A 13,116-nucleotide genomic window follows, 5' to 3' on the forward strand; every position below is an offset into this window, starting at 1 on the left:
TAGTTTTTATACTAACACAAGCCATACGTGTCTCACCTTTTTCTGGTTCCCATATTCTCCTTTCTCTGCTCAAAAACAAACAGAAATAAAAACATGGCTATTTTACAGGAAAACTAACAAATATTGTATAGCGGGTATAAAAGCTGCTGCATAAATAACAGACTATCTTAAAATACAATGTGTCATAAACGTCGATAAACGAGTAGATTTCGTGTGTGGATAAACATTCTATTGTAGTTTTTAGGGTCTCCTGTGGGGGTTGGCTACCAGGAGAGAAGTGATGGTGAGAACACAAATGAAGGGAGGCCTCAGAGAGGGGAGGTAAAGGGAAAAGGGGGCGGGAGTTAGAGGAAAGAGCCTTTGCGGCGCAGTGGGAGGAATTATTCCCTTGCCAGAACTTGTGGCAGCTTCAGTGGCTACCTGGGCTGGAGGAAGTGAACTGAACAGAATCAACAAGAGGAGCGGAGGTTCAGGAACCAAACAAGGACTTCCATTTTATCACCGAGAAGGGATAAAAAAATAAATAAATAAATTAAAAAGAAGCCAAAGAGAGCTGCGGATTCATTTGAGCGAAAGTAAACCCACCGAAGGGCTTCGGATCACCCCGAGATCACATTCCAGCAGAGCAAAATGAGTCTCTCACCCCGCACTAAGCTTGCATGACGGACTGAGGGCTCTTTGGACTTCAGTGCACTTATTCTCTGTCAGCAACTTTGACTAAAAGAATCCAAATCCTGAGGGGGGCGGAGGAAGAACGCTTTTCCTTAAAAGGTAAGTCACATTTTAGGACTCTTTTTCTTGGCAGGGAGGGATTTCAAGACGCATTGGTCAGTAATTAAAGTTAAAGGACTTCCTGACTTGAGTTGTTTATTTTAAACTTTTCCGTGCATCTATTCAGCCTTTTGCTCAGTCACATTGGGGAAACTGGGCTATGTTATCTTCATGCTTTAGAAATGTGTGTGGGCCAAAAGTGGGTTGTAAAGTCAAAGAATTAAGTCATCAAAGCTGTATGTATGTATGTATGTATGTATGTATGTATGTATGTATGTATGTATGTATGTATGTATGTATGTATGTATGTATGTATGTATGTGTGTGTGTGTGTGTGTGTGTGTGTGTGTGTGTGTGTGTGTGTGTGTGTGTGTGTTTTACATACTGTAAAAGTGCCAATGAAAGCAACTGGAGTCCTTTCAGCTTGGCTGGACCTTATGTTTTTAGTCTACAGTGAATTGTATTTCTTACTGTGGCTGTAATTTGGGGTTTCTTGCTGTTTTGGGTTATGGTGCACCATTATAATGTGAAACATATGGAATAATGCTTGTGAATGACTTGCACAGACAGAAGCAAAAGGCAATACATTCGCTTTTGTTGCTTGGCGTCTTCTGCCAGGGGGTGTATCGTGGAGGCAAACAGATTTAGCCTTTTTTTTTGCTTAAGGTACAGCTGCTTTGTGGTATTTGTGTCCTGAGGGCTCTGCTTCTAAGTCAGCCATTGTTGATGACATGTACAAGTGTGCTTACATCACAGCAGCTACAAACTTTTTTTTTCACCTAGAGATCAGACAAACACCTGCATCTACACCCTTTTGCAGACTTTTTCTTTAAACCAGCAAAAACCTTTGCTGTACTAAACATTTTACAGATGAAGCTCTTTCAGGATTACCCTCACAGAAAAAACTTATGATTAAGGGAAAAATATTTTGGAACAAAAGTAAAGCTTTTATTTTATTTATTTCAAAGATGTTGTGGTTCCTGTTTTGTGTTTTCTGACATGAATACATATGTCTTGACAAAAGAAACACAACATGGTTGTAGAATATGATTTTCTTCTGTATAGTTTTACAAAACACAACGTTTGAAAGGTTCATTGAGGAAACAACAGGAAAATTGTTATGTCAGTTCAGGTTGATGCTATTACAACAGATATAAATGGAATAGCATTTATAGCATGTAGTAAAGACTATGCCAAGTAACATTTGAGTTTCAAAGAGTTTGGCTTTACATGTTTGAGCTCTGATAAACCCCTTGCCTTTGATGCTGACTGTCTTCATGACTTCTACAAGTCTAATCTTAATCTGTTTATACTTTGTTTAAATTACTCTGACTAGTTTTTGTGCATACAAAATGAGTAAATGCCAGTTTCCATGCTTTAACCCTGAACAGATGGTATTCAAACTTTTTGTCAGATAGACCACAAAGTACTTGCAGCCCACACAAATATTTTTCCTAATTCAAAGTAAGAAATATTGAAATTGTTATCTGTTCAAATATAAACTAGACATGCAATATTCATAGAAAAATTAAGAAAGAAGAATCATTTTAGTCCAAAAGCTATGTTCAACTCACTGTAGAGCAACAACATAAAAAATAAGCATGTAAATAAGTAAGGGCATACAACTGCAAAACTGTTGTGGGTTATAGCATTCAAGAAAAAAAAGTATTTCTTCTTTTTTTTATTGCTTGGTGCATGCATTTAATTTTAATGTGCACAAATGTTTTTTTTTTCTGCAGCCATGTAAAAACACGAGTAAACATTTTTAAGGAGACATTTGAATAAAACATGAATAAAGATGGGTGTGTGGAAACAAACTACAGTTGATCTCATGTGATCACTTGTCTCGTGCCATATATGTTGTCACCAGAGGCATGTTGGAGTGGAAGCTTATTCACAAGGAGGATATATTTATCTAAATTAAATGCAACAAAATAGCTCATGAACTCGAAAAACTGATATGTTTTCTACAGTTAAACTAAATCTGAAGTGAGTTTGATTTTTAAAGAAAAGCTTGGCTGGTAGCTTTAAATAAGTAAAAGTATGTTGCCTTCCCAATAAAAGAAGGGTGTCGACTTTTTTTTCTTACTGATAACAGATCGCAATTATATATACAAGCAACAGCTGAATGAATTATTCCGACTGTGTGGGCTGCCATAGGGTTGGCATTGTGTACTGTAAACAACACTGTGATTGCAGAATGTGACGGAGAACCAGAACATTACATTTTGTCACTGCTTTGCTGCTGCAGGCAATTTGGTTAACATGTGTAAGTCATTAGACAGAGTGGAGATTGTTGAGAAGAAAGAGGAATGAAAGCAATAAAGGGGCAAAGAATGGCAAGAAAGAGCAAAATGAGAATAGCGGCGTGAGAGTAGGAACCTAATCCGTTTTGGAACGCATTCCACCATGACCTTGAGATAGAAAATGGTAATTAGGGAGTACTTGGGGAGGTTCCGAGAGCGCACATATCTGCTCTCGGAGCTGAGACCGCTGTTTTTATTCAACATGGCTTGTGAAGAAAAGTCAGACAACTACATAGTTTCAGGCTTGCAGAATAAATGTGCTAAAAATACTGCGCACCCACTTCTTTGACTTTTTTTTCAATTGCTCTCATGGCTTGTTTATTTCAGTTCTTCAAGCTTGAATGGGTGTCAAAACCACAGCATAAACATACAGAGGCCCTGACAGGAAAAGGCCAGAACAAACTGTGGCCTTGTCCTTCTCTCTGCTGTTACACACCAGCCTTGCCATGTCACAATGAGCATGGTACCCCGCAACATCAAAAAACGGAACAAAAATGTAATCTCTGTTTAACTATGAACAGAGATTAAATTTGAAAATAAATAAATAAATAAATAAATAACCTCATCATTTTACGTAGCTTATGGACAAAAATCATAAAACAAATGTTTTATTCATTAAAAACTTCTGCCATTTGATTTGGGTTCTTGGCTAGTAAGAACGCTTATTTCTGCAGGACATATAAGGAGAAATGTCATCCACATTTCTTACAGATACTTAAAATCACAGTGAGACGCTGTTCAGCAACCATCCTGAAGGCAATCCAGACTCCTGGAGGTATTTATGACTCCATTAGTGTTTCTCAGGTTTTCAGGCAAATAAATCAGGAGATCATTCTTCTCAGACAGCAGTGTTCTGACCTATATGTATCCCTGCTTCTTCTCAATGTGCAAAACAGATTCGTTAACCACCGATTTTGACTGAAGCTCCACTGAAGCACAGATGACAGCTGACTTTGAAATACAGGCACGCTGTATTCTTTCACAGTAGACAAATAACCTTAGTTTAATGCACATATTAAAATTTGGGGGGCATATAGAGGTTAGTTGCTCCAGTGTTTCAATAATAAAATAGGTGCTTAAATCAACAGAAGCAATTCAGTTTGAATATTGGTGTTTAAACTGAAGAAACTTTGACAAAATCTGAGTACTTTGGACACAGATGATTGACCATCATGACAATTTGACTTTGTAGCAAAGTCCATAATTTGACAAGTTACATAATTAAAAAAAAAATTGTCAGTCGTTGAATTGGACCCCATTTTGCCTTCAGAATCAAGGTGTCAAAGCATTCCAGAGATTTTAGTGCGTATTTACATACAGTATCATCATCACACAGTTGCACATCACTGATGGAAATCTCTCATTCCACTATATCAAAGAGGTGGACTGTTGGACAGAGATCTGGTGACTGTAGGGGGCATAGGTCTATGCAATTCACTGTAATGTTCACAAAACTAGTTTGAGATAATTTCATCTTTGCTAAATTGTGCATTATCATTTAGCCATTGTGGTCATGAAGATATGGACATTCTGAGCAACAATTCTTAGGCAGGTTGTGACATTTAAACTATTCCTAGCGGGCATAAAGGGGCTCAACATGTGCCAAAACATCTCCTCTCGACCATTACATCACCATCAGTATTGAAACAGTGATCTCAGCACCATCAGTGTTTCTATGGTGCTGAGATCAAATTTCTTGGTTATAAGAAGCCTTGCTATGATTATGAAGTAGACTGTAAACTCTCCCCTGAATTGTCTTCGTTGTAATTTGTGCTGACAAAGCAATTGAGCAGGTGCATCGAATAAAGTGGTCAGATAGTATTATGGTCAAAAAATCAACAGTGGCTTCACTCTTAGTGCACTACTCACATTTCCTTTACCCCTCCTAACCACATTGGCGTCCATGTATTTTTCACTTTTGTACTGATCTGCTTACCATTAAGTACCAATGTATGAGATGGTAATATTAGAATAGAAGTGGCCCAGATCTGTTTTTTTATCATTTAACTGTTTGACTATGAGTGAATCTTGGTAATATTGGTTGCTTTGCTAAAATAATACATAAGCAAAACAAATGTTTGAATTTTAACATTTCTGTTTGAATGATGAGCATGACCACAGTTACTTCAATAAACTAATAACTTGTTAAAGTAGATTACCTCAACTGTTTTGGTAGATTTGAAGAGACCTCAAAGTGGGTACCACAAGACCCATGACAGTGGGCTATGAGCTGATCTTTTCAGTTAAATGAAAGTCAGAATGCAAACTAATTAAAACTACAAACTGTGACATGGACAAAGAACATGGTAATCAGAAGCCAAATGTTGTGTCTTTCTTTATGCATCTCATATCTAACCCTTTAATTCTTCTCGACGTGTGAGAAGAATTGTGGCGTCAGAAATGGAATGTTTAACACACACGCTACTCCATACATCTCTTCATGCATTTAACATGGAAACTGAATGTTTTAAATTTATTTTCAGTGCTGTTCAGGATAATTGGAAGAAAGGCATTTGGAGCAGCTTCCAAGTACTGGTCATGCATGTGTAAACGTGGCTGACAGCACCAGCACAGCCTAGTCAAGCACTTACCTGCAGGGTGGTTGAAGGGAGCCAGACACACCCTAATCCCCAACATCCTGACCTTTGGAAACCTGTTTCAGCTTGCTCACCATAGGCCTGGCAACATGTCTCTTGAGTCCTTCTTGCCTGGCTGACACTCTTTATGCCAGCCTTGTTCTCAGTGCCATGGGTGGGCTCTGGATTTGAGAACCTTGCCGCGGCTTACTCTGAGCCTTTGTGAGCTAATGCTGTGCTTCAAGCAAGAAACAAAAGCAGTCGGGGAAAATTAAAGACCAATTATCTCTTAGTGCGTGCTGAAGCAAGTCTGAGTGATGAGTGACAGAAGTGGGGGAGTTGTTGTAGAAAAATTAGGGTGATTGCTTCAGTCCTCCATAATACTGTAAGGTGTGAAATTAAATTCAGGGATGAACCTAATCATTTGGAAATGATTTGGACTAGGTCAAACAATTAATATAGAGCTTGGCTTCTACTTGGTAAAGTTTCCCCTCAGGGATATTTTAGCATGGTTGTAAACAACAAACATGCTATTTAGACTGAATAATATAAACATAATATACTATCTTTATCCATCCATCCATTGTCTTTTCACCCTTGTCCCTCAGTGGGGTCGGGAGGGTTGCTGGTGCCCATCTCCAGCTAACGTTCCGGGTGAGAGGTGGGGTACACCCTGGACAGGTCGCCAGTCTGTCACAGGGCAACACAGAGATACACAACCACGCACATACATACTCACATCTAGGGGCAATTTGGAGAGGCCAATTAACCTGACAGTCATGTTTTTGGACTGTGGGAGGAAGCCGGAGTACCCGGAGAGAACCCACGCATGCACAGGGGGAACATGCAAACTCCATGCAGAAAGACCGGGGCCGGAATCAAACCCAGAACCTTCTTGCTGCAAGGCAACAGCTCTACCAACTGCGCCACTGTGCAGCCGATACTATCTTTATATGCAGAAAAAACATTTGATAGGAACCTGGAAATTCTTATTTGCAATCTTGCATAATTTTGGTTTTAGAAACTCTTTCATAAACTGGTTAAAATGTTGTACAGATCCCCAAAAGCACATATCAGGACAAGTAACCAAACATAGTCCAGCTTCTGTCTTTAGAGGGGAACCAGGCAGAGTTGCTTACTGTTCTCATTAATGTTCCAAAGGATGGAAGATTTCACAGAACTAAGCCACGTTCCACTTTTTTTTAAATAAAGTGGAGGATGATTTTGTCTGATAGAAAGCTTTGCCCATGCTAGTCACTGGAAGGATTGCTTCAACAAAAAAAAAATGATAATAATAATGTTTTGCCAAAAATAGTTTACTTATTCTCAATGATCCCAAACAAACCACAATTTGACTGTATATTGTGAGACTTTGAACCTATGATTTATTAGCTCCAACACAAAATGACACATGTTCTTTAAACACTTTAACATGAACTCCTCTGGCAGCATGGTGCGGGTTTCTGAAAATGACAGTCTGGCCTGTTTCCATGCCAACATATAACCATCTGGAATAACATTACAGAAAATTGTGACCTTCCAAGATTTCGGGTCTAAAAGAGTACCTGAAATGTTTATTGCAAGTTATACACTTTATCTCTTTTAATAAATTAATTGCACAATATAGGCTCGACAAGAATCGACATCTAAAATATCAACAAATCTGTTATGAAAATATAGATAGATTCCAGTTGGAGCATTATAGTGAAACCCATAATGCTCTTCTTATGAAAATAAATCTGCTGGGCTTCTCTCTTTTTTCTTTAAAAGGTTTTGTTGGCTGAAGTGGCCTTTATTTAACAGTTGTCTCTATAACCTATCGACTTGGCTGTGCCCTCTGTTATACTGAAAGTTGATAACATAATCATTCCTCTGACAACACGGCCAGGCTTAAGGTGTAGATGGAGCCAATTTTTAGAAAATGTGTTTTCTGAACAACTACAACAATTAGATTAGATGATTTTGCAGTTGTGTTAATAAGCAGTTGAACATGACTACCTAACAAAGTAGCTGCTGAGTGTATCGTGCCAATAATGTCAGTATTGGTAATTCTGCGATTCCTGTCGCCGGCTTTACTGGGCATAGCGATGAGTAGCAGTAAAGTCTGCTTTGCTTCTTCTTCTTTTTTTTTTTGCTACAGCAAAACAGATTCTTACTAATAACTTCAAAACCCTCTGTTCAATTAAAAATGTTGAAATGTGCTGGTCATGATGTTAGCAGATTAAATCACTGTCATCCTGTTACACCTCCAGATCATATAGGATATGTTTATAAGATAAAATTCACAACGCTTAATGGAAATGCAAAGTTCCCTAAATATTTATTGGTCAGTTCATTAACATCTTATTAGTTGGCTGGTTTCCTTTAGAATTATAGGAGAAGTGGTCTAAATACGGCATTTGTTCCAACAAACCCCGAGGACCAGCCTGTGGCTCAGAGGAACTCAACCGACACACTGTGGAAAAACACAGCCCCGTTTCCCTTACAGATGAGATGACCTCTTCACATGGCCTATTTCATTCCAGTCTGCCGGTTGGTTTAAGCCATGACTACACTGTCCCCCATTTATTACTCCCTCACTATGCCCACTCAGGGATGGACTGTAGCCTGGGATCATCTTACATATAACTGATGGACGCATTCTGTACTATGTATCATTATTTTTAAATCATGCTAGGTCAAAGTAACTGTATATTCCACCGGGCAAAGCTGGATATTTATCACCAAAATAGAGCCTCAAAATCCAATATGGCTACCATGCAGAACACAGTAATAACTACTAGTAAAACTTTTACATGTGCTGATGGTTTTTTATATTTCCATTATCAATGTCAGCTTTGTAATACTTTTTTGTAGTAGTTAGTCTGCTCAGGCAGCACAATAATTACTTGATGTGTCCTTCCCAGATCCACGTACTAAATTCAGGGGTAAATGGAAATCAACACCCCAAAACAAACACTAGTTTCCAATTCATTATCCACTGTCAGTTTTTTTTTTATTTGATTGAAGCAAATATCAGTGTCCTTTCTAAAAAAAAAATCAAAAACATTGCTGCTTATACAAATGATCTCTCCTCCCAGTACAGTTTACAGTGTTAAATTTGCTCAGTATTTACAACTAAAGGAAGTCCAAGTACAACTAGTGGTACTTTTACCACTGTTTGTAAAAGCACCACTTTTACCACCAGTGAAAGTTGTAAACTATGCAATCACTGCAATCTATGTATCGATTGCATAGATTACATAATCTATCTAATCAATGGCATAGATTAAAATAATCTATGCCATTGATTGTGATAATTAATGGCGTAGAAAAAACACATGTAAATTATAAATGGATAATTCTGGAAAGTGTGAATGGCATAATGATCCTGTTCAAGGTTTAACTGAATAATAAATACTTAACCCAGTTTCAGCCCAGATGATCAAGTCAAATTAAGATTGTTTTTGTCTTAGGATGTGATTAGATCATTGGTTTAGAAAATTGTTATTCACAGTATATGTCAAATTTATAATTTCCAGTATAATCAGTTATATGATTAAAATATAGGTCATACTATATAAAACTAACCTTTTATTACTTTTCACTGTACCATATGCAATGCTTATATTTTTAAAGTTATTTACCAGCACAGTTTGTGGTTTATGGTGTGCGTTTACATGAGTCAATTAAAAATCTGTTGTCTAAATAACAATTTGAGCACCACACAGCATGAGAGTTGCAGCACAGGGAGAATTGCAATTTGTGATTCCAAAGAATTGTAAATAAGTGAACCTTGTCTGTTTCAAGTTGTACTAATCTGCAGGGGGGATGAACTTTAGACTTCTTGGGATACCCTGTGGTTGCTGGTGCAGCTTTTTGAGTCCTGTTGGTTGATAAATGAGGCCTCTGTGGATAGGGCTTGTTTTGGCACATCCCAGAAATTCTCAATTGGATTGAAATATGAAGTATTTAAAGTCTGCGTCAGAGCCCTGGGCTTGGTGTTGTGTTCCTCTGCCATTGAGGAAATTAATTGGCACAGAGGGGTACGCTTAATCTTCATTAATATTTAGCAGTTTCTAAAAGGGCTGTAAATTTACTTTAACATAAGTGCCAGAACCCAAGTGGTTCGTTTGTAGCACACTGATAACTCAAGCAATGCTGTGCTCTTCTGTCATAGCTAGATTGAAACTTGCGGCTGACTGATTAGTATTGTGGAAAGATTTTTTTTTCCATTTATATCCTTTATGGTATTTTCAATCGTCTGTTCACATTATCATTTCCAACAGTTCTAACAGTCTATTAGAACTATAAAATATCTTATTCTCTAGCTAACGGGCAGCACGCTTACACAGAGATGAGTAGATAACAAAGCAAAACATCTGTGTGTGGAGTTTGGAGGGGGTGGTAAAGGATGACTCATTCTTTAGAGTCTGTACCACCACAGCAGGAAGTTCATGTCCATGAGGTAACTGGGACACACTGCCACAGAGGGATTTACAACTGGTTTCAACTGGAACTCTTTAGGTTTTTTTTATACTTTGTCACTGTTACTTAATACCATTGTTGTGATACTCCTTTCGCACTGCAGACACGTTGCAATTATCTGTCCTGTGCAGAGAAGGCCTTGCTTAGTTTCAACCCGTACAGTACTTGCAACACATTTCTGTTGACCATTGCTGTGTAAAGCATTCTCTATCTTATAATGTGGAGCTGAAGTCTTTTTTTTTTTCCCAGAGATATCTGTGGAAAAGTCAGACACAATAACTGAAGCTGGGGACTTTGACCATCAAATATTGACTTAAGTAAAGTCACCTGCTTAAAATGGGAATGGTGTGAGAGAACTGCAGTGCTTTGTTCTTCTGTGTAACCAGTCTGTATGTTTCTCGAAAGGAATAACAGGAAAGCTTTAAGATGGAGGAGGGATACGAACTCGACCTCACCTATATCACAGAGCGGATAATCGCCGTCTCCTTCCCTCGGGGCTGCTCTGAGGAGATCTACTCGCTTAATCTGAAGGATGTCACACGAATGCTCAAATCCAAGCATGCAGATAATTACCTGGTGAGTGCTGATTCTCTGTCTTACCCTTAAGAATTAGAAGAAGACAAATGCGAGAGTCCACATCGCATTGATCTGAACTAGCTCTAATAGGTTCTTATTGGATGAAGGTATTGATCTCAGATCGCACCTTTACTCATGCTAAGAGTTGGAATTAAAGCAGAATTCAGGAAGATGTTGTTGTTAGTCTTTGGTTTGTTGTTTTCTTTAGATTATTAACCTGTCAGAGAGAAGACATGACCTCACCAGAATGAACCCAAAGGTAAGGATATACAGTATATCGTTTCTGCTTGATAATATTTTCTGAAAAAACCAGGCCAAGTAAAGGAAAGAGTGGCATGTGTTAATCATAAACTGTGATATTTTGTAGACTTTGGACACCGGTTGGCCAGACCTACATGCTCCTCCGCTGGATAAGATCTGCACCATCTGTAAGGCCATGGAGAGTTGGCTCAATGCTGACCCGTTACATGTGGTCGTTATACACTGCAGGGTAAGTGTGTACTCAACATGGAGGATCACCTGTGTTTTTCAGTTTCTGATTGCACAGTTAGAATACTCCAGATCTGACCCCATCAAAAATTTCTCAACTGAATTTATCAGTTATTAAGCAAATTACTCAGTGTATTTTTTTCTGTACCCTTATTGCTTTTTTACAAAACAAATACAGCAAGATTAAGAAAAAATACCTTTTTTTTTAGAATGTAACACATAAACTTAAATCAGCTTAACCTTTAAGTATTGACCTTTACATAAATGTGTGTTTTCACACTTTGCTGGCATCAGTGAGAATGTCAATGGAAAATCCTAATCTATTATAGATTATGTACAATGATTTCAATTCATTAGACTGATCTTGAATATATAATATTTGATACTATTTTAATGCAGTGCAGTACTATAATACAAAAATAAAACAGTCACATTGAATGAACAAAGTTGTGTTTCCTTGCCCCCAAACCCTTTGCAGACCAAATAAATGTTTAACTTTCTGTTCTTTTAAATACTGTGGATTTGCTTCAGTATGGTTATTAATTCTACATCTGAATATTGGAAAATGTTATTTTGTTTCATTCTCTCGGTGAATGCAGTACAATCTTTCAACATATTCTTGCATCAGTGTTAAGAACTAAAGTTAGAATGCTGAATTGTTTTTTTGATGTGGGTCTGGGTTAAACGACAAAGTTGGCAAACGTAATAAAATTAGGTTTAACCCTTGTGCGTGCGAGGACTGAGGCAAACGTAGAGGACTGTGGCAAGTTTTACGCTTGTAAAACTTGTATTACATCAGTTACACACGTAAAACTTGTAACCCATTTGTGTTTACAAATGGATTGGACGCCAACCAAAGGGTTAACAAGGGTTAACTAAGTACTGCAAAGAACTTCTGTGCTGTTTTAATAACGTTTAAATTTAGCTTAGAGCTACAAAACTTAATAAAGTTTTTAAATATGAAAAATGTTGTAAAAAAAAAAAAAAGAAAGAACTAAAATAAAAATATTCTGGTGTATTTGCAGCCCCGTAAAAGTAGAAAAACCACATGTGCTGAATCATCCTATGTCATATTTTGTTTTTCACAGGGTGGCAAGGGTCGAATTGGTGTTGTCATTTCCTCCTTTGTGCATTTCACTGACGTGTCTGCCAGGTAACCACAAACCATGATGTGATTTCTGTTATGTTACTATAAAGGTCTTCTTTTCCTTCCCCCTGAAGTCAAGATTCATCATAACATATGTGCATTCACGCTTTGTTGTCGGTGAACAATGAACCGCAACCATTTCTGCAGACTCATTTTGTTTAGACCATAACCAATGTCATTGCTGGACCACATTTAATTTATATGCTTCCTTTTATTTTGGCTTAAGGTGATTTGGAAAAGTGACTCACAAGTTTCCTGTTCCAGAATCAAAAGAAAACCACATGATTTGATCCATGAATCACCCTGGATTGAATTGCATGATTCAGCTCTGAAGCATGTGTTTACCCTGTGATATCCCCCGGCCAGAGTGTTGGTTTCAAAAGATGTATTTCTCAACAACAATGCCCATTTTATTTCCTGACGAGCATTGCTGGCAAGGACAATTTGAAAAGAACTGATGCTTCAGGAAACTGAAGCATCAGTTCTTTTCAAACTGTTGGTTTGAAAAATGACAGATTTTTACATAGTAAGAAAATGAATGAGATCAGGAGTAATCCTTTCTGAACCTATAAGGTCAACAATACTGTGGTACAAAAATATGTGTCTTTTGCATTCCTTGTTCTTGTGCATGATTTTATACTACTATCATGCTCGAAATAAATACAAAATAAAAAAAAATTAAAAAAGGTGATTCATATCCTTTAAAATCAACTAAACAACACACTGAAATCATAAGGAGTATAATAAAAAAAATACTTAATACTTTAGTTGTAAAGGTATCCAC

The 13,116-nt window shown here is 37.6% G+C and overlaps 1 protein-coding gene across 3 annotated transcripts in view; it reads left to right on the top strand.

The window, feature by feature from the left end:
• Positions 1–366: 366 nt before the first annotated feature.
• LOC103479558 (tensin-3) overlaps positions 367–13,116 on the top strand; it is a 41,276-nt gene continuing 28,526 nt past the window's right edge. For 2 of the 3 annotated variants that reach the window (XM_081598745.1, XM_008434056.3), the window contains exons 1-5: positions 367–771; positions 10,526–10,696; positions 10,905–10,955; positions 11,064–11,186; positions 12,274–12,338. In XM_081598745.1, coding sequence (XP_081454871.1) covers positions 10,547–10,696; positions 10,905–10,955; positions 11,064–11,186; positions 12,274–12,338 — 389 coding nt within the window. In that variant the 5' untranslated portion in view covers positions 367–771; positions 10,526–10,546. The remainder of the gene's footprint in view (positions 772–10,525; positions 10,697–10,904; positions 10,956–11,063; positions 11,187–12,273; positions 12,339–13,116) is intronic. The other variant, XM_081598744.1, reaches the window with a different exon arrangement.

Source organism: Poecilia reticulata, chromosome 17, assembly GCF_904066995.2.
Source record: "Poecilia reticulata chromosome 17, P_reticulata-male-v2, whole genome shotgun sequence".
In the NCBI taxonomy this organism is placed as follows: Eukaryota; Metazoa; Chordata; class Actinopteri; order Cyprinodontiformes; family Poeciliidae; genus Poecilia; species Poecilia reticulata.